The sequence below is a fragment of the Rhyacophila brunnea genome, unplaced genomic scaffold, assembly GCF_057557595.1.
Source record: "Rhyacophila brunnea isolate RB1 unplaced genomic scaffold, BYU_Rbru_1.0 scaffold_3, whole genome shotgun sequence".
NCBI lineage: Eukaryota > Metazoa > Arthropoda > Insecta > Trichoptera > Rhyacophilidae > Rhyacophila > Rhyacophila brunnea.
The window spans coordinates 21,306,111-21,329,038 of record NW_028232965.1 but is presented as its reverse complement, the minus strand read 5'-3'; the positions used below and the strand labels follow the sequence as shown (position 1 = coordinate 21,329,038).

General features: G+C 33.7%; 1 protein-coding gene, 1 long non-coding RNA gene and 1 pseudogene across 2 annotated transcripts in view; 1 reads left to right on the top strand and 2 right to left on the bottom strand.

Moving 5' to 3' along the window:
- The window catches only part of SdhA (succinate dehydrogenase, subunit A (flavoprotein)), a 33,963-nt gene extending 27,943 nt beyond the window's left edge, over positions 1–6,020 (bottom strand). Inside the window, exons 1-5 of the mRNA XM_085952283.1 lie at positions 5,870–6,020; positions 4,928–5,198; positions 3,849–3,922; positions 1,599–1,774; positions 836–988 (exon numbers count right to left, since the gene is read on the bottom strand). Of these exons, the coding sequence (XP_085808409.1) occupies positions 836–988; positions 1,599–1,774; positions 3,849–3,922; positions 4,928–5,198; positions 5,870–5,923 (728 nt within the window). The 5' untranslated portion in view covers positions 5,924–6,020. The remainder of the gene's footprint in view (positions 1–835; positions 989–1,598; positions 1,775–3,848; positions 3,923–4,927; positions 5,199–5,869) is intronic.
- An 8,083-nt stretch (positions 6,021–14,103) lies between these two features.
- LOC147068050 (uncharacterized) lies at positions 14,104–15,959 on the top strand. The gene is made up of 3 exons (XR_015071345.1): positions 14,104–14,294; positions 14,712–15,482; positions 15,704–15,959. It is a non-coding gene; the product is annotated as an uncharacterized LOC147068050 (long non-coding RNA).
- Positions 15,960–21,491: 5,532 nt separating this feature from the next.
- LOC147068049 (B-cell receptor-associated protein 31 pseudogene) lies at positions 21,492–22,424 on the bottom strand (annotated as a pseudogene).
- Between the last annotated feature and the right edge of the window lie 504 nt (positions 22,425–22,928).

The window sequence follows — 22,928 nt, the reverse complement described above, 5'->3', positions numbered from 1 at the left end:
TGTGTATGACGTATTCTAACAAAAATAACATTTTAGAACAATTGTTTTTTCAGAAGTTATACCTATAAGCGCTCGTCCAGCGTACACGCGGTCGGCGGAGCGTTGAGCGGCGCGCGCAACTCAAACGTATAACCGTGTGTGAAAATGTTCGTAGACAATGTCTCTTTTTGGTTATACGTTTGAGTTGCGCACGCCGCTCAACACTCCGCCAAACGCGCCTACGCTGGGATAAGACATTTTTAGTAATTTTCATATTTTACGAGAACAGAACCTTGTTTTCTTCGTTCTTTATTCAATGCAACTGCTGAATTAAAATAAATGTATGTTAAATGAAAAATAATTGTTACAAAATCAAAACGATTCGATGACCTGTTACATACAATGCATGTATCTGCAATGCGATCATCACACAAGTAAAATCATTGCCATTTAAATGTACAATGCACATTTTGATGAAAGCGATCATCGTTAACACCATTACCTATCGAATGTTATGATCGCATTGCAATATTTCAGCCGAATTGCATAGTAAAATGCACAAACTGTAGAATTGAGTACGATGATCGCAAGCGAACATCCCATGCACGAGTGAAAATCATACACTGATTCAATTATGATAATCGTATGCGATCATCGCACAAGTAAAATCACTGCCATTTGAATGTGCGCATGCAATTTGGTTGCGGTCATCTCACATGTGATGATCACGAAAGTAAAATCATCACTTAAATAAAACCGCTTTCTACACTATATTAATTACAGTGATTTATTTATCATTTAGAAATGAATACATGCTATATTTTTAGAATATGGTTATGTAAAGAAATAGTCTGACCTGTGGAGGGTTCCGTCTTCGAGACATATGGCAATGACTCCTTTGCAAACTCCATTTTCCATAATAAGATCTAGAGCGAAGTATTCAATGAAGCAGTTACAGTTGTAGCGAAGAGATTGACCGTAGAGCGTATGCAGCATGGAATGGCCAGTTCTGTAAATCAAGTATACTCATAATTAATGTTTATGATTGTGTGAGAATTTGAAATCCTCCTAGATTTTCCTTATTATAGAAATCACATTTGAACAAAAACTTGAATACTATCTGTCTAACAGAGACAGAAAATGGTTCTTCGAGTATTCGATAAAAAAATGCTTGGACAATTTAAAGAGAACCAAAGTTAGCATCCATAGTAACGCTGAGATCTTCGAGCAATTTAAGCCCAATATACATAATATCTGGTGGGTGTTTCCTTAAGACTTTCCATAAGATTTATGAAGGAACCCCGGTCAGCTTTCGTCCCCCAGGCGGATCTCAGAAGGGATGGGATTTTTTATTCAAGACTGACTGACTGAACATAGGCAAGATTTAAGATTATCACATTCTTCATTGAAAAACTTGGGTCTATAACTTAGTGGTGAGCGCCCTCGTCTGGTAAGAGAAAGACATATATTCGAATTCAACTCGGTCCAAGATTTTTTAGATATGTTTTATGCAATAACAATATTTGTCCCGCCAAACTTACATGACGATTGAGGATGGACGGAGGAGGAATATTTACTCATAATGGTATTTATTATCATAAGAATATTTTGTCTAATACCTGTCAGCTACTGCACAGCATCTGTGAGCTTGCCCTCCTTTGCCAAAGTTGAGCGATTGCCCGCCGAAAGCCCTCTGGTAAATCTTTCCTTCGGGTGTTCTAGAGAAAGGAACTCCGTAATTTTCCAATTCGATAACAGCCATAGGCGCCTCTCTTGTCATGTAATGAATAGCATCCTGAAATATGTAACCATATTAATAAGTACTTAATTTAGCAAAACCTCAATTATCTAAATACCACCAAAATTTAAATATAATTAATTCACAGAAACCTCTGAAGTAACACATTTCTTTATAACCTCTGATAACGTGGAAGATTGATTTTCAATGTAAGATAATAATATAGGTATGTATTTAAAAATGTAATTTATAAATGCAGTTATTTTCGAATTTTATTGATAAAGAAACTTTTCACAAATATAATGTTATCAATTTGTTTACCATTACATAATTACAATAAAATGATATAACTAATATGTCACAGTGTAATATTATGATTGTAATTTATTATTTCATATTATATTGAAATAAATAATAATTGTCCTAAGGCATTTGATTACATGTGCTATGGAATACATAAGCCTATTCGAAAAAATCATGGTCTCCCCTTCCCCAAAGGTTTATACCCGGTGAAGTGCTATCTCCCTTAATCCGAGCGACTCGCCCTTGTCTCCCGAAAGACGGGAAGGGGAGCATGGCACTACAATTTGAAAAAGATACCAATTTTTGGATTCCTTACTCTTTAGTCAGAAAAAGATTGTACCACGCCCCGGCCTTGCGGTACAAGAAAATAATGTCCTATCATAGACTGTTTAGAATGCTAATTTTTGTAACTTTCAATACATAATGTGTAAAAAATAAACAAAAGTCGTGCAGTCCGTGTTTTCACTCTATAACAGGATGTATTTTCAATGTTGGCCACGAAGTACCGCTACGCTGTCGTCTATCATCCTCTTTACAAGTACCTACCATGAACAAGGAGGTGACAATGTAAGAAGTATAATATTGAAATTTAAAATATACGGAATATATATTTTTTATTGGCTTTACAATAAATATGGTGTGGATCTTTGCCACCTCAAGAAGAGGGTTCATAACAGATTTTTATGAGAAATGGGTATTAGCCATTAGCTCAACCTATCAGGTACACGCTCTAGGTCCAAACACACATTGGAAAACAACTTGTGAATGCTGCCAATCCTCGAGATCCTTAATTTGAAAGCAGTCACTCTGCCACTGCAGATCATTTTGTTAACCATTTATGGAAAGTTTAATCTAAAATTATTACGTTACAATTTTGATTTATACTATTTAAGATTTTTTTTTTAAATATGATGATTGTGATTGTGAAGTTTTTAATTTTCTGTTTATTGAAAATACGCATTTTTTTTTGTAGTACTTATTCCACTTTTAATCAATAAATTAGGACCGGGTTCGTCCGCCTCAGAGGGACATTTTCAACTGAATCAATTTATTGATTAAAAGTGGAATAAGTACTAAAAAAAATAATTGTGTTTTATTAAATTAAACAACAATACAATGCAGTTCCACCATGAATTGACAGTTAACAAAATAAAAGAAATTATTGAAAATACATTAATTTTGAAAAACTTCAGAATCACATCTACTTGAAAAAATATGAACCAGTGAGATTTGAATTCATATCTTTCAGTAGCCGAGTGAATACTCTTATCCATTAAGCTAACAATCTAATTGAGGTGCAAATTCTGCCATAAAATAGCTACCAACTTGATTAAACATGATTCATAGATGGCGTCAGCTGGAGTTAGTTACGACAACCTTGCACTTGCTAATATTTCATTAGTTATTAGTAATTATACGCATGGATGACAGATGGATTGGTAGCTGAATGGATAAGAATACTCATCAAGTCAATAAAAGATGTGAGTTTGAATCCTTGTTTATCCAATTTTTTTAGTAGTATATAGGAAGTATGTTCCAATGTTTTTCAAAATGATGTATTTTCAATAACAATAATTATTGTGTTGTTTCTTTTGATTGCACTATTTTGATAATTCATCGAGGAAGTAGTGGTGTGGGGGTTTAAAAGCATTCTTTAGATTTATAATGATTTTTTACAATCTTTTCTAAAACAAATTAACTCCAGTCAGAACAAAAGGACACTTGCGTAAATTTCAGAAATATGTTGATAGGACATTACTCCAAAGTGTATCCGCCCGTTATAATTAATTATAAAAATAAATTATAATGTTTAGTTTCTGTTAATTACCTGATCTCCTAGCCAATCAGAACCTTTGACAGTATCATACATATGCCACAGCCAGTTGTCGGGTTCCATGTTGCCTTACAATAACAAAAAATGATTAATGGAAACGTGACAATAAAATTAATATAACTCGTATTTACCAACCGACATCTAATACTCCAAAGCAAAGAAACAATTGGAAGTGAAAAAAATATATCAGCCACATGGTTAATATTATTAGTAGCACATAAGTCAATATTCCCAAGTACATAATATAATATATAGATTACGAACATTGCCTCAATTGTTTTTGATTTGATAATTGAATGTTAAAAAAAGGAATTGAACTGAAAAAAATTAGGAATGAAAATAATGCGATTACGCATTCAAAAACGTACTGAATGTACTGAATACAAACAAAACATATTGAGTGGAAAACATTTGCATTTCTAAATGTTTTGACTTGCATTGTGATAAAAGATAAAACCTACTTTCACATAAAGCTGTAGACATAATATAGGAATGAAAATAATTGCATTAATATTATTATGTCAATCGCAATCAGACTCATTCATAATGCGGGAATATAATTTCAAGTCCTCTGCGAAAAGAAACTGCAGTCACAACTCATAGTATTTAATTTATAATTAATAAATATTAAGAATATACCAGGGTTAACGATACATCTCTTTGGGTTTCTGTATGTTAACATAAAACAAACGGCAGCACTGATCCAGTGAGTGATCGTGAGGATCAGATTTGTAGCGGTTGATAATACAAAGGTATCTTACGAAATTTTTACTATGCATTGATTTACTTTATAGGATAGCTAATTCACATAGTTTTGATGCATACACATTTTCTGAAAATTCATAGTATTAGGAGTCATTAATTGGTTGACATATTGGAATTAAACAGTATGCAGCCAATGAGGTATCGCCTGATTAGGATGGGGTGGTTCAGCCAACGAGATTTTATAGCAGATTTGCTCAAACTGAAGGTGGGCAATGCTAAGATGCCTCATTGAGCGCAGCGAAAAAATCAAACCTCATTGTAACACTACCAATCAGCTACTAATAACTATATATAATATACAAAAATACCTAATGCTGCATTTACTCCTCCTTGAGCTGCGACAGTATGTGAGCGGGTAGGGAAAAGTTTTGTGATGAGAGCGGTTTTGAATCCCGTTTGTACAAGGCCAAAAGCCGCTCGGAGACCAGCTCCTCCAGCCCCCACCACAACTGCATCGAATTCATGGTCGATCACATTGTAAGCCTTTGAAATAGCATCCGTGTTCACTTTCGCTGATGCTTCTGCATTGTTATTCGAACAGTTAATCTGAATGTTCCTTGAGATTGATAGCGGTCTGATCTGAAATATAAGTAGAAGTCATAAGTCATATAATAAGTCAAAATCATTATGATAATTAAGTCTCTGACGGCCTGGTCATACACGCAGGATGGACAGAATGGAAAACAACTGACATTTTAGAAACCAGATTGCAGAAGTATTGGCTAACCATATAAAGATGAATGGATAATGTCGAGTGAAACCTCAAACCACTAGAGGTAGAAAACTGGGCAGAGGCTGCTCAGAGCAGGGATTGAAGGCCAAGAACCAAACTGGGTTGTAGTGTAGAAAAAAAATACCAGTGGGTTTTTTGTTAAATACATATAATTTCGTATATAAAGATTGTGATTTAGATGTCTGGGAAGAGCCTTTTTAATATTATAATCCCCTACAATATTTTTATCAATCAGATAAATGCTAGGAGACCACAAAGATCGGTTCTACAGGGTTTGTTATTCAGCGGAGCTTACGACTAGCGATACCTTTAAATGTGAAAAAAAGTGATGGCTCGTTACGTGACTTGTATCGATACGTGAGTAAGGTAGAATATCATATGAAAACTAAGATAAAAGACGAGTTGTCATTAATATACAGGTGGAAATTATTATATAATATTATTATAGACAGCTGCACCATTCAAATTATTGAAATAAAAAAACGGAGATGTTCCGGTGTCATTATGTTTTCCTTACCAAAGCGCCTGCATTCCGTGCCAATACAGTAGGCAATTTTAATAAACCGCTCATATTGTGATAATTTGTTTTATTGTACGCGAGAACAGGAGAACACGCAACTCGAGACCGCTCGCTCGTCTTGTCGTCTTTTATTCCAAAATTTGGAACAATACCATAGACACAGACAGATAGAGCCGTCAATAAAGTATTGATACTTTGAAATATCAATAGTTTTTTTACCAATACTTTGATATCGATACTTTCTTTCGATGGCAATACTGATAGGTAGGTATGTATACCTACTGATTTTGTGATTATATTTGTTAGAAATAAATTCGGTTTTTTATAGCACTCCATAATATAATGTTTGCAACAAAAATCTTTTGAGACCAAAAACCAAACCAACAACACAACCTACCCTACCTAACTGACCCAAAAATAAGTACCTAGGTTGGAAAACAGCGATTTATATTTAAGTACCTACCTAGACTCTCTGTCACGTAACCTTGCCATTTGGAATAGATGTTTTGAATGAAAAGGGGGATAAGCCAATCGAATGCTTGGAATTTAGTCCAGCACTCGAAATGGAAAAGTTTACGAACCGGAGCGCTCGAAAAATTTTTGAAGATATTTACGTAGTTATCAAATTGTATGTGTATTATATAAAAATAAGTGTGTTAGATTTTTTATTATATAACCTATTTAGCTCAGGCGGTCAACATATTTTTTTCCACGAGACGGAGTGATAACTTTACCGATTTCACGAGCCGGAACGGCGCTCCGGTCCGCTTCGGTCCATTTCGAGCCCTGGAATTTACTAATGCAATTATACGGCGTACGTGTGCAGTGACGTTTCGTGGGGGTAGGCAGATTGAGCGTCGCTTGGGGGCGGCAGTTACCCGAAGGGCAGCAAATCGAGGAGAATCATTAGGTATATATAGAAATAGCCACCTAAATTAAGTAATAACGGAAATATCTTACCATTAAAAAGTTTATCTCACTGGTTGGAAACAAAATATAGGTACCTATTAATTACTATAAAAGTTGTAATAGGACTATAGTGTTTTGTTGGGTTCGCGATGTCTAGTATACTTCCGTTTTCTTTGGCCGTCACGTCCTTGATGAACACCAATGCCACGTGCAGATTTGAGAATTATATTTAAATTATAGGTAGGTACATAATTACTCAATTTTGTGTAAAATGTTTGCTAGTCACTCGCGAGTTTTGGAAGTTGTCAGGCGTATTTTAAATGTATCTGAAACCGTGGACTCGTAATACCTATTATTCGAATTTGACTTTGAAGTCCTTGAGATAGGGTTTGCTCTTCCTTCTTCGCGTGAGTTATTCTACAAATTTAATTTCCTTTTTCTTGTCGTTGGTCATTCCTCCTTTTTATTTAGTGGTCATACCCGCGCGTCCGTTTTTTTATGTAGGGAGTTTGGGACTCCTTTGTCTTCATTATGGATTTGACTTTCTTATTGTTTAGATGTAGCGTTTGACATTTCATTTCTAACTATCAAAAAATATTATCTTGGACGAACGTTAAGTGATAGAGTTAAGTGATCAGTGATTATGGCGCAACATCTGAATGACCGTGAGGACGATATTCTAAAAGCAATGGACACCAGACGGCGAAGCAGTAAATAAAAAGGGAGGCATGACCAACGACAAGAAAAAGGAAATTAAATTTGTAGAATAACACCTCACGCGAAGAAGGAAGAGCAAACCCTATCTCAAGGACTTCAAAGTCAACATGAATAATAAGAGTTTTATTGGTAGGTAAAACTCCTTTCAATAATGAAGCAGGGATGGCATTTAGCGGTATAGGTACATCTTGTTAGTAATGTATTCATACAACACATTTCTTAGATATTGGAGTCATGAAAGGATGATAAAAATAATTTACTTATAAAAAAATGTGGCGGCATTTTGTCTAGGGACGTCACTGTACGTGTGTAAACCAATCGGGTGCTGGGCTTTTACTAATGCATTTATACGGTTGCGTACACACACAAATCCTTGTCACTGTGTACAATGGCAAAGTTACATGAAGGATAGTTTACCTACATATTTTTTATCCATTAAATAAATATTAATATTATTTTTATAACTTTCTAAACATATGTCACTTTATTTTTTAGTTATGGTTTTTTTTCGTCTGGGTTTGGGATTTGGAGGTGGATAATTGACACACCGGAATTGTGATGGAAAACGGCGAGTTTATTTACGTTTATTATACTATATGGTTACATTTTTAATAATTTTATTCTACGGAGGGCGAAATGTACGCGTTCGCGATTTTGCTGCTCGTAGCGTTCTCCGCGCCATCTTCCGTTTTTTTCCAACGAAAGCCGTCGTCGAAAAAAAAGCGACGTTGCAAATCTTCAACGGTTATATTACAATCTACTCTACGGCATTGCCGGCTCGGCTCTGTTATTATTATTTAATTTTCGTAATCAGCGCTTTATTATTTGTTGGCTTTGATACCGATTCGGGCGTCTCCAGATACACAAAGACATCCCCAAATGGGGACCATATGGGGGGGTCACAGTAAGTATAGGTTTTATGTTACACAACAATAAATTACGAATGGCAAAAAATTTTTAACGGTTTTAGTATTCAGTTACAGCCGTATTTTAACCAAAGAGATTGGACTCTTTGATTTAAACCCAACATTGTCTTCCGACATAAAAAAAGTATTTAAAAAAAATTGTAGTCCTCACAAAGAGATCCGGCTGAAAGAGTCTTCAATACCATCGATATTTTATATGAAAACATTTTCGTTTTAAATAATCGATTTTTTTGTATGAATTCATATTATTCGAATTTGACTTTGAAGTCCTTGAGATAGGGTTTGCTCTTTCTTCTTCGCGTGAGGTTATATTCTACTAATTTATTTTCCTTTTTCTTGTCATTGGTCATTCCTCCGTTTTCATTTACTGGTCATACCCGCGCGTCTATTTTTTATGTATAGAGTTTGGCATCACTTTGTCTTCATTAAGGGGGGGCTGAAGAGCCGATATTCAAATATAATTTAGTATAAAAAGGACCTCGGCGTCGTAAGTACGTTAATTTAAATCGATCTTTTCGCAAAAATCACTAATCATCGGAGATTTTATTTCAAGAAACATTATTATTATTATTGATATTGTCTGCCGCTGAACATTATTATTATTTTATAAACACCTGCAAGATGTACGCCGATCAGAAATCAGGGCTGTCAAAATAATATTAAGAATTAATATTTTTAAAATGTTAATTTCGTCACAGTTTTTAATCAAACCTGTGCAAGTACGTACTGATAACTTGGGTGGATTTTGTAGCAAACATACTATTGATATATTCGGGTATATTATTAATATAACCCAATTCAAATTGAACATAGGTTGATACTCAAATACTATTATAGTATGTTTATGATTTCGAGAAAATAATACGATGGTATAATTAATCCATATCAATTATTTGAAAACATTACATTCGCACTTTGCAAGATAACATCAAAATATGTATATACTTATCTAAATGACGAATGCCATTCATGAGTGAGCACGGCTGAAAGCATGGAAATGTGTTTTTTTCTATTTCAAAATCTTTTAATTGTGTATTATTTTATTACAGATTCAAGGCCAACTTCATATAACTAATAAAAAATACTGTTTGTTTCTACGAATAAAAAAAGACAGGAAGGAAGATGTGTACAAATCACGGCAATCAGAAAGGCCGGCAAATATGGCCGACAATGCGTGATACACAAACATAAAATACACAAAATTACAAACACATTCGAAGTTTGCCGCACACGTACAGACCACGTGATATTTGTTTACGCAAAATCGTCGCTTTTCAAAATGGCGAATTTGATTGCCAGATTTAACTGCGATGAATCAGTGGCGCGCTGTTTCACGACGCCTTCAGCCGAGTGTAAGACTTCAGACTGGCGTGGATATTTACCCCACCAAACATACTTTCACGAGTCCTAGCGCACCTGAACTCGTGCCACTAGTAAGAAAAGGGAAGTACTTACTAGTGGCACCGAGCTGGAAACAACGCTTTTGGGGAGTGGACTTACGTAAAAGGGCGATAGTACCCACCTCCTTATACAATGCCTCACCTACATACGACACTAGTAGGTATGGAGACCAACCGTCCAACTCCAAGGATCCGGGACCTGTCCCTTTAACTATGGATAATTTCGGGTGGGGTGGAAATAACATCAAATTGAATGGTGGAAGAAAGGGCACTTCTTACTTCCAGATGGCGGCCTTCGACTCTAAAAACTTATAAACCAGCTTGGAACAAATGGAAGACAATGACATGGGTAACATGAACCTAATGGATCATAATAGCCCTCAACCAATGGAATTGGCCAGATACCTAGGCTAAATGCACAACATGGAGGGTTTGTCGTACATAACCATCCTGGTGCATAAGTCAGCCATAGCCACATTTTGCAAACCGATTATCATTGTAGATATCAGCATCAACGTGGTAGCACAACACAATATGTTACAGGCAATTTCGGTACATAAAACGAAACCCGTCAAACCACCGGTTTGGGATCCAGGATGAGTGGTAGATCATCTTAGGAAAACAACACCGGTGGAGTACAACCTATTCGAAACCTATCGCTGGACAGCCACCTACTCGGCTGCTTCTCGCATCGGGACGAAGGGTTCATGACCTCACACTACTCAGTAATAGTAGACAATGGATTAGTGGGAAAAAGTGACCACATAATTGTATGGCCAATGTTTGGCTCAAATACAGATACCGCCAAGCATCGTCAATCGGAATGGAAGCTAAGCTTCCCAGTATTCTGGTTACGGAAACTCTTCTGTTTAATTTTTCAAAATATTGTGTTTTTTGTGTTATTAAAAATAAAATACTTAGGTACTTCCATTTGCATTATTCTTTCTTACCCTGAAACCTAATAAAGTTTTTACTGCGGGAACTTTTTATAATAAAAATACGTTTATCATAAATTGGTTGTAAGCTGAAGTGTTGATAAAAAAAAATACTCAGTGGGGCGTTTTTATGCGCACTGACATTTGTGTGCTACCTCTGTGGGATGAGTCCAATCTCTTTGGTCCTCACCTCTTTGGGTAGCCCAAATTTTTGAAAAGTTCCAATAAATTATCTCGTGTTTAATTGTTGTATAGTATAATTAAAATCCCAGTGTACTGTTGATGTATTATTTTAGAAATCAGTGATGATAATAAATTAATATTTTTATAATTTAAAAACATAAGATAATTTTTTCTTTAAAAGTGTTTTATTTAATCGGTACCTACCTATTTACATTCACATTAAAAATTGTCAGTGTATTTTTTAATGAACGTAAAAGATTCAGGCGAGTGATTAATTATTAGACGATTTAATTGCTTTACGTATTTTAAATATGCTTATTATGTACATATTTATTTACAGGTAGGCGGCAGCATTTTGTGATATTAAAGTGTCAAATAATAAATTAGTCTATGGGTCAAATTAAATTGCAAAATTTGTCAATAATGCAGTCTGAGGTTGTTAATTTTTTTTTACTGGAATGAATTAATTAACGTGATTGAATTGAAATTTTTGGACGTCTGTTCTATTGAGTTCCCCGGATTTATGATCGAATTTAGTCAGTCAATGGAAGCAGAGAATTGTCCGTTTTTGCCAATATACGAAGTCTCCCTTCACAGTGAGCTCACTGCAGTACGTCCACAGTTTTTGTGCTTAGTACATTAATTTTTACTGATATAACATACATTATGTTAAATGAATAAATATTATCATGTAAAATGTATTTAACATTCCTATCACAAGTAGGTACAATCTATGCCTTTTGCATTAGGTATATTTTGGAACAGGTATATTGCTAAGCCTCAGCGCCCATTATGCCATCTCGTCATGTTTACCCATATAAAGCCTGCCTAGGCATACCGCACCTACGACGGAAGGTAGACAGGCGAGTGGAGACAGACCAATTTTTTTTAATCAACAGTTCTACTAAATTATGAACAGTACCCAAAAATAGTTTGTCATACATTTGAACCAATTCCGAGAGTTGTAAATGCTGAGTACGTCACGGTGTTATTTTTAACAGATATTTTGTCATACTTCTCTGCCTGCTAGTGCAAATGACATGCTAAAAGTTAGCCCATTTTCAATCGATATATGCTTCGGGTTTGGTATTAGTGTATTATACTTATTTCATAATCTAATATATAAAAAATCAATATTTGTTTGTTGTTTGTTCGTATTTTATGCGCTGCCATACCGTTCATCCGATTGCGATAAAACTTTGTCAACTTATTGCTTGCACTTGCGCGAAGAGTTTAGGCTATATCTTATATATAAAAATGAATGTCTGTCTGTCTGTCCCGTATGCGTTCATATACCATTCATCCGATTGCGATGAAATTTTGGTAAGTGGTTGTATGCACACCCGCGAAGGTTTCTGAATTAGAAAAATCATCATCTCTTTCTTCTTCTTCATTCTATTTTCTTTTATTAAAAGTATTAAAAGAATGCATTGTCGCCGTGTTCTGATATATTCTAAAAGTTTCAAATGTCTAGCTAGTTAGGAAGTTAGTTAAAAATCTTCAATCGTCAAATACAAATCTTAGACAAACAAGAAAAAAAATGTACCGGGCACACACGAAAAAATTAGTACTGAACAAACAAGAATACGAGCTAATAAAAACGTAGTAAAAAAGGAAGCAACTTGATAACCAAAGATTTGTGTTCTTCGATGCTAAAATGTACATTTTGTTTTGTGATAATTATCGAATTACCCCTAAAATAAATGAGTCACACATCTTCCAATCGAAAATGAAGGTGCCATAATGCCCAGATTCTAAGCTAGCGGTTTGGCAGCTTATTAGTATTCTGTGCCAGACAGGGTAACTATTCGATTTATGTACCTACCTAATATTTTAAATGTCAATATAAAATTTGGCGAACGCCAGACGTTTGTTACGATTAAGTTAATAATGTAATTTACCTAATTGATCACAAAGCAGATTGCCTCCTGTACCTTAGTCAAAATGTAGTTATAAGAAATAATTCGTATAAATCATAGACAAATCGACAGCTTAGAGGCGAAACACTCACCCGGAAAGTTACTCGAGCACGACTCAGGCCAACTGAAGTGATGTAGTTAAGTAAAACCTAATTAGATCTAAAATAATTACTATTATTGAATATCTGTGCATGACATTTCACCATGATTCCAAGAGATGGTAGTGTGAATAATATATTGAATTATTTAATACAATTGATAGTGAGTGTAAAGACACGCTTATTTTCTATAGCCGGCTTTGCACTTGTGGCATACATCTGGTTGATACCTAAAATCTTTAGTTTTGTGGGTTTCATTTCTCATCAACTTTCAAATAAATAAATATAAACCCAACAGTGTGTTGTTCTTTTAATCCTTCCTTCACTTGACATTACCTTGCATATATTTGATGAAAGAAAACATAATATTATGTAGATGTGTAAGAAAGAGCGAGACAGGGAGAAGACATTTAAATGGGGTATGATGAAAAAAAAGATACACGTAAACGCGAAGTCTAAATTTTGAAAGATTAACTGACTCAATAAAAATAAAGGATTCATTTATTTTAATTGGGTCGTGAAAGAAAACATAATAGTTAGACAGATACATACAGTGCAGTACCAGCATATTATCGAGTATGTATATAACAAGTATTATACGACATTACAATTAATTTTTGAGATTGACGCAAAGGTAAGGCAGTAATTAAGTGTAAATAGATACTAAATATGATTTTAATCAAAATAATTTCTGTTGCAGAACTAAGTTACATCCAAGAATGTAGACAGGTGGCACTACTAAGTTGTAATTTATTCTAATTTTATATAGTGTGGTGATACCAAATTAAAGATCCTAAATTCCCCATCGAAAGCCTCATGGCAGACGATGTACACAACGTCTTTGAAAAGGAAGTGGGCAGCGCAGATGTTTGCCCAACTGTAGAAATGTTGCAACTTGTCTCTGGAACGTTATCAGGGGGGCGAAAGAGTCATACAAAAATTATACCCGCTGATCAGCCTATAGTACCATGTACAGCTCATAGATGGCTGTATGACGGCCATAAATTAACAAAAAATCGTTCGCCCATCTCTAATTTCGCCCATCCCTATGATTTGCTAGTACGATACTCAGATTAGTGAAAGCCAATCAAATTAACGGATTTGATTAGTATGAAGTCTTTGCAAATACCATACTCTAGCAACTGAAGTTATTTAAAAATAACTGTCAAACGTCAAACTGTCATTTCACTCAAAGATATACGTGTTCACTATTTCAGCTCTAAAAAATCTTATGATATCTACATATTACTTATCAATACAATCAATTAAATTGTGTTATTATAGTTACCTATCTGTGATTATAGTATTCGACTGCCCTGAATTAATATTATATCGGTATGTATTTTGGCATTGTGTTTATTATACTTACATGACAAACCATTTGGCATACTGACTATTGTAATAATTTTACGAATATAAACCAATAGACTTCCAGACTGATATTATATTCTTACAAATACGAAACATCGTCTTATATGCATTAATTTTATCCTGATATAAAAACGATAGCCAGTAACTGTTATCTTAATATTAAGAATTCAATCAAGCATTAGAGTCATTAGAGTTCACTAAACCAAAAAAATTCATTGAGTTATCACACGTAACTGTCGTTTAAAGCATGTTAATAAATTATGTAATCATTCTCTTTTATTCGTTATGTTATGTCATAAAAAAATAGTCCATGAAAAGTGTACTTCAAACCAATTATAGGTTACCTACATGATGATCCTATTGTCATTCCAAAAATTTCAGATGCCTCGAAGTTGTTGGGTGCCTGGCTGTGAGGTGAAGGGTGTGCCTTGTTACATCCTACCGAAGGCAGATCATGAACGACGGCAATGGATCCGTTTAATCGCGAATAGAAAACTTAAACTCTTAGGCAAACCACCGTCAACGGTCAACACTAAGCTGTGGAATTTCAAAAACATTAAGATAAGTAAAGATGGCCTTTTTTATAATGTCTACGTTTTAGCGATAGAATTATTAATTTGTACATTTTATTTAATGTAACGCCCACGGTGGCCGCGCGGCTTAACCGTTGGACTATAACGCCATGGGTCCCAGGTTCGAATCCTGGGTCTGGCAAGTACACATATTGTTTTTCAATTTGTGTGTGTGTCAGGTATGGACCTAATAGGTTGAGCAAATGGCTGACATCCATTTCTCGTAATCTGTCAATACAAACCTCCACTCTGTGGAGGCCCATATGATCCTATTAGGATCGGACGTGGTCGAAAGAAAAAGAAAAAAGAATTTAATGTAATACGTACGTACTGGCGATTAGTATTTACGTATTCTTTAATCGTTTAGTACTTGCGTTTTCAAGTCTCGCTTTTTCTTCTCTTAGTATTACCATGATCAACTTTCTTACGAAGTGAGTTATTATTATTTGTTTACATATTTTTCTAGTAACAAGGAGTTCAAGAAAATGGTCTGGGCAGCCTTTAGTCAGATCCAATTCAGAGGGGCGGCATTGGCCGGTTTTGGCCACTAAGCTGTGGAATTTCAAAAACATTAAGATAGGTAAAGATGGCCTTTTTTATAATGTCTACGGTTTAGCGATTGCATCATTAATTTGTGCATTTTATTTAATGTAATACGTACGTACCGGCGAATAGTTTTTACGTATTCTTTAATCGTTTAGTACTTGCGTTTTCAAGTCTCGCTTTTTCTTCTCTTAGTATTTACCATGATCACCTTTCTTACGAAGTGAGTTATTATTATTTGCTTACATTTTTTTCTAGTAACAAGGAGTTCAAGAATGCGGCCGTTCATGCATCTTCTCATCACATCCAAATGGACCTGACTCGACTACGCGCTACAGCTGATGCATCAAAAGAGTTACAAGCTGTTTGCCTGTTCAACCCGACATAAATACTATCCATATTATTTGTATAATACCTACATAATATTATTTTGAATATGTTTTCAATAGGTTTGTGTCTGAGATGTTCCAATTTATGTATGTGAAGAATATAATATATGAAGTAATTTAAATAATCGTCTTTTATTATTTTCACTGCTATTATTTACTTGAAGACTTTGAATTATAAAATAACATACACTTAATTTTTATGTAATTATATATTTTAATTTTTCTTACTTATTTCCACAATTATATTTAATATCGGGTTTATCTTTATGACATACTCAATTTAAATATGACTGTAGAAATAAGTATGAAAAATAAAAATATATAACTTCGATAATAATTGAGTGTATGTTATTTTATAATCCAATTTTTAATTAAAATATATTTTCAAAATTGGCGGGCTTTTTCGATCGTAGTTCAGGTACAGCTCAGAGATGGCGCTGTTTAGCGGGAATAATTTTGTTCGATTCTTGCGAATCTATAAGTATCTTATCTATGAACGTTATAGGGATTTTCGAGACTAAGAATGTCGTTTCGCTCTTACTAGACTGAAGGGAAAGATGTGTTGCCTGCCGATTTTTCGGCAGGTTAACACACCGATTCCAACGTTGATTGGGAATCACGTTTAGGTTAATATTATAAATGCATCAAGTATAAGTGAAATAATAAACAAAAAACCGCACAGTACGTGAAAAAATAAAATAACAAGTAGCCTTTCATATAAAGTGTAGTCTGGGAAAATAGATATACTCCACGTCCCTTTTAACTTTTCTTACAAGCCAAATTAAATAATATTCGGGATGAGTTTCATCTACATAATATGGTGATTCCCAACCTTTTTTGGTTGATAGAACCTAAGAAATATTGTGTAAAATCTCAGGGAATCTTTACCTGGCCTACAGGGTGCGACAACAGTAGTAAAAAAATTACAAATAACGTCTCGAAATGGATAAAACCAGTCTTGAACCATTATTAAGTTGTGTGGGTTAGTTATCATTTTATATTTTGTTTTAAGCTGTCTGTTCACCAATTCAAAGTTAACAATATTCATTAAAGTGAAAATAGCAATGCATAAGCAGCAGAAACCAATGACATCAATATTAAACATCATGGAAATATCATAACTTTTGTTTTTGTCATGTAAATTTAAGTGCCATCAATGAGTACAGAATACGAGTGATATGATAACGAGATTGATAAAAAGCGCCCATACCAAAAATTTATTATTGTTCTTATAGGTAATATATAAGAAAAGATTGTTTTTGGACGAAATTTGAACAAAAAATATCCAATTTAGTGATACACAAATAAGTTCAAATATTTTCAAACATACAGATTATCACAATGGAAAATATAAATTAGCTTTGAAAAACTTACATGTGTAGTTTTGAGTATATAGTACAAAACAACTTGTATTCAACAATTGAATGGCCATGTTAACAAACTGAGACTGATTAGATGTAGCTGAACTTTGCCCAAGCATTTAATAAAACTTTGTGATAGTATAACCCAGTGGACAAGACTGTAGTGCCACATATTTTAAGTATTAGACACTCCAATGTGATACTGAAATCTTCTTCTTCTTAAAAAATTACAATATTTAATAACAATTAAGACATTTTAATATTTGGTTACAAATTTGAAGTTTTTAACTTCTAAACACATTTACAAAATCTCTTCAGTTAAACGATTTCTATTGGTACAGGTTTATAATATATTTCGTTAGGTATGTGGAGTGTTTTCTCATAAGTTATACATTGTAGACAGTTAAAAAAGCAAATTTACGCACCTTATTGGAAGATTCGTAGGAAGAATAGCAATGAGTAATATTATCTCATGAAAAATATTGCTATACTGGATGGCGGGGAATTGTCCAAGTCAGTCTCTGGTCCAAAAAACACAGTTATAAACATACCAGCATGAAGTTTGATAGTTTTGACAGAAAATAAGTCATAGTCGGAGCAGTGCTGAGTGAGAGAAAGTGATGCGACAGGCTTGATGTAAGTAATATTGTTCTCCTTAGTTGTTCACTCATGGCTGACGATCGTGTCCACTCTGAAACGCAGTCATCTTCTGAGCAACTGAGACTTTCTATTCCTCATAGTCTTGTGCTTCTCTCATAGCCGAAGGGAGAGATTGAAGGCCCCCGGTAAGCTCCTAAATATGGTCGGTAAAGTAAGCTAACACTATTCCTCTGAAGACTGTCCTAACCCATTAGTCTCTCCATGCCGAGGAATATGAAATCCAAAAAATTGTAGAATGTATTAAGACAATATATTATGAATCTCTAGGTCTAGATCAATGATACTCAAACTTTTTTTTCTTCGGGCCAAATACATATATTTGTAAAGTAACACGGGCCGCATCATTACTGGTGTGATGAAAAAAATCATGAAACCCCCCTTTTTTACAAAACATTTTTGAGATTTTAAAAATTATAAACAAAAGTAATGTGTATCCAAGCGTTTATTTCAAAATTAAAAATCATGTTCCTGATAATGTGTTTCGGGCCGCACATAAAAGGCGTGGATGAGGTTGAGTATCGCTGCTCTAGATGATTGATTGTTTTCTTTTGTACTCTTTCTAAGCATTGGGCGTCAATATCACAATTCAAAGCGCATATCATACATCAAATATTTGTCTTGCGTTCTCTTGCATGAAGGGTCCACAAATCAATACTGTAAAAAAAATATAGTAAACACCAATATTTTGAGAAACATAATTTTCATGCCAATTGAGATTCCTTGATGTTATCATATTTTTGCAAAACAAGTTAAAACTCCAGAGTAACATTTCGTCTTGTTTGTTAATAAATGAATGTTTATCATAGAATTCTAAAGGAAAAGAACAAATAAATTGGAAGGATATCATTGAATAACACCAAAGTGATTTGAAATATATGTTTTTATTATAGTAACACTTCTCTCTACCACCCAATAATAACAATAAATCCAGCTATTTTCAAAATTATTATAGATAAATGTAAACAATATAATTGTAAAAATTCTTGAAATGTATAATTATTTTTGTCATTTTATTATTTATATAAGTACTTAATAATATAAAAATAGTATTGATTAAAATTTCTTACTTTCAAGGTTGATTTGTAACAAAATCCCACCAGCTATCTAATTAACAGGCATGTCGGTTGAATTAATACAATGTCTTTCCACCAGTGGCGATTCTCCCTTGAGAGCGTTGGAGCGGTGCACACCCACCCACTCAATTTATGCGAAAAGACTTTTTTTAAATGAGTATTTAATTTATATTTGATTAATTAAAAGTGTTCTGATCTATTACCGTAGTCATTAATTCATATACAAAAACAAATTCTAATATGTGTTTTTAACCGGCTATTTTAAATAATAATATTATATGTTGATGTGAGCGATATTCGCCATCGCTCGACCAAAGCGCCCAGTAATCTAATTTCGATTTCTTTGCAATGAGAAAGAGCGTCGTCTGGCGCGTGGAACAGCAATACGTAAATATTTTTTCTACGTGCTCGGGAGCGACAGTTCAAGTCGCTCTCGGCCCGAACGCAGATTCAGCCCGTATCAGACGTACAATTATTGTATGACAATTTTTATTCAATATTATTATAAAAATAAATTCTTTTCACAGTACGCATTTAAATTTCTGCACATGTTGACAACATTTCTCAAATTTAGGCGAAGTACAATTTAAAAATAAACTTCAAGTTTTTTTTCAGTTTGATAACTAAATTCACAATGTTTATCAATTATGATATCTCTTCAAACTAGCTCTGTAATACGTCTGACTTTTGAGATAAAAATAAACTCAAAAATGAATTGTCTGTTATTTACAGCTTGGATAATTTTTATAATGCTGATGGCGCCTCAGCATTATAAAACATTTTAATCGAAAAAAATCTCATTGACACATTTACGGAAACGGTTTTACTATTAAATTTAATTTTTACTATTCCGATGACATCAGTGGAAAGCGAAAGATGTTTTTTCACACTCAAACGGATCAAGTGTTTTAGTAGAAACACCATCGCGCAATCAAGATTGAACGCATTATGTATGCTCAGTATCGAAAAAAGAATGATACAAGAGATTCCTGACTTCAACAAACGCGTAATTGAAAAATTTGTGTCGATGAAAAACAGAAGAATGGATTTCTCATACAAATGAACAATAAATCCCGGTCACTGCCAGATACGAGATATTTCGGTACTACTAATAATTCGGTCAAAACAAAATAGTTTGTGTTAAAGTTTAAAATCCATTTTTTTTTTCAAGAAAAACTGTTTTTAGAGGTACAACAAATAATAAATAGTGAGTTATTTATTATTTCTTTTAAATGTACTAAATTAAAAAAACCAATAGTTTTTTTTTTTGATTTTTTGGTGAAGTTTTGATGAAGGCAAATGCCTTTTTACGGCAGTCAAAAGGTGAAAAAAGTGAACTCCCAGTAAAATAACTCACCGGTCGCCACTGCTTTCCACCAAGAATATTTACATTCAACGCTGTTAGAGATTTATTTTTTAATATTCCTATATTATGAATTCATAATTTTAATATATTTCATTTAATGTTTGTCAAACGAGACTTGCGATAATTATTTATAATACATAAGTTTGTTGTACTAATGAACTAATGCATGGGTTAAAAAAAAGCATGGGACTTGCCCTGAGTAAATTGTAAATTAAATTTCAGATCTGGTTAATATTATTCAATTGCTTGCCTATTATTCGTTGGCAATGTTCGACAGGCTTAAATATTTACATTTGTTCGTTAATTTAATGTTGAAGTAGGTACTTAAATTAGTTAAAATAAAACTATAACACCTCTTATTAGTAAAAATGGCAATGAAATTTTTATAATATTCAGAACAGCTGAAGGTTCGTGAAACTTCTGTGCCTAATTATTAAAATAATAAATGCAAGAATCCTTCATATTATTACGCTAAGCATCTTGTATAAAAATATCACTTATTAAGTAACAAGTAAAGATACAGTTCACCATATTGTCGAAAAAATTGTAGGTAAACAGTTCGTAATTCACATTTTTTAATATAAAAATCAAAATTTATGTGTGTTATACCAATTTATGACGAGAGCAAGCGCAATAATGGTCGATAGCAGTAGATGGATTATTCCATAAACGATCTTGCTCTAGTGTCCAAAACAACCCCTACAGAAAAAACCCAGAAACAAATCGCACCGTGAGTGTAAAACCAACGCATCTGCAAACTTTTCAATTTCGAGATTAAATGCAAAACAACTGCAAAAGTCGTAAACCTGATAATGTGAAAGTGAAGTAACTGAAAGAACATGCAATATAATGTAGATATAAACCAAATATTATGTTTTTTTTTAGAAAATCTATTTCTCCTAACAAAACGAAGACTTCAAAGCCTAATATATCCAAAATATGTCTTTTGCAGATACCTTGGTTTTACACTCACGTTGTGAAATGAATACGTATGGTGAAAAGCCCACTGCAAGTGGACTTTCTGGATTACGGAAGATTTTGCCATGTTTTAGGTCTCGATTAGAAGATGGCAATATATAAAATCTGGTGAACGCCATTGTCTCATTTGGTTCTGTGATCAATAGCTTAAATTGAATTTGTAACAAAATATTTTTTTTATCATTTCATATCGAATAAACTGGCAAGGCATATATGTTCATGGTGATTTATACATTTTAAAATGTGAATTACGGGCTGTTATTCAAGCTCTTTTTGACTATGTGAAGTACTGCATCATTACTAGTAATAATTTCGCTTGTAATACAAAAAAAATATAGCACACACAGTTGTTATGAATCAATTTCTCAGTGATCAATATCAAAGCGATCCTTTAATTCATTCATTTCTTTGGATAGCGATTCAAAATCACTTTCAACACTGGAGCATTTCAGTTTTTCCATTTCATACTTGTGAATTATCTTCTCCAATTCTTCTTTTAATGTATTGACAACATTCTCTTGGTTCTTCTTCTCAATTGTTATCAAATTTTCATGGTCTTTTATAGTTCTGTTGGCCAGATCCTTTGCGGCTTCAGCTTCTACAATGATTGCTTCAGATTTTGATAAAAGGGAGGCTTGGACATCAAGAATGGTTATCAGCCTCTTGATAATTAAAGAGAAGAATAACGTGAAGAATGTTATGTAAAAATTCCTTTGCGCTCTAAATAGTCGTATACTTCCTTTCATTTCCGATGTGATATTGACATGCTCGGTTAAATTAGAATACTTCCTTATCTCTCTGATGGAATCGAAGAGGAACAATGCGAGAACTCCAAGTAACACATAAAAATAGATGTACGAATATTGGTTAATTCTTCGAATAATGTTAGAATTGAACAATCGCTGCCATCTTCTAGGGTTCACTATTGGTAAGATCAGGATTATTACCACGGCTATTTCAAAATATAGAAATCCTGCGATCAGCGTCCATTGAAAACTCATTTTAGTATTATTTCAAAAAGAATCCAGAAACTTTTAAATTCGAGAAGATAGATATTAATTTGAAAATAACCAAAAAAAGTTAGAAAGCTATACTATGCAGTCTTGGTATAAGGTTAATAAAAATCTGACGCAATCGTACAAATTGATAGGTATCTTCTAAAATTACACGATGTTATTTATAAAATAATGCTACGTAATGACTTTTCGTCGAAAGCAAGGTACCGTTTATTTTTATTACGTACCTGAAACTTTGACGTTAAATTCAAAAGTTGCTAGTTTTGGAAATTTAAATAAATTATCTATGGGCTACGAGTGCTGTGTACTAGGCCTTTTTTACATTTCGGGACTTTTTTCCGAAACAAAATTACGGATAGATACCTTAGATTATAGAAAAATAGATAGATACCTATACGATTACGATTTGTCGACTTTTTTCATTCCTCTAGATTCGAATTTAATAATATATTATTAATTATGGAGTACCTCGGCCACATTATGAGAGCACAAAAGTACGGTATTCTCCAACTTGTCATTCAAGAAAAGATCAATGGTAAGCGTAGCAGAGGGCGGCGCCGCATTTCGTGTTTAGTACCTACCTACCTAGTAAACCTCCGTGATTAGTACGAGTGCAGCTCCACTGAACTGTTCCGGGTAG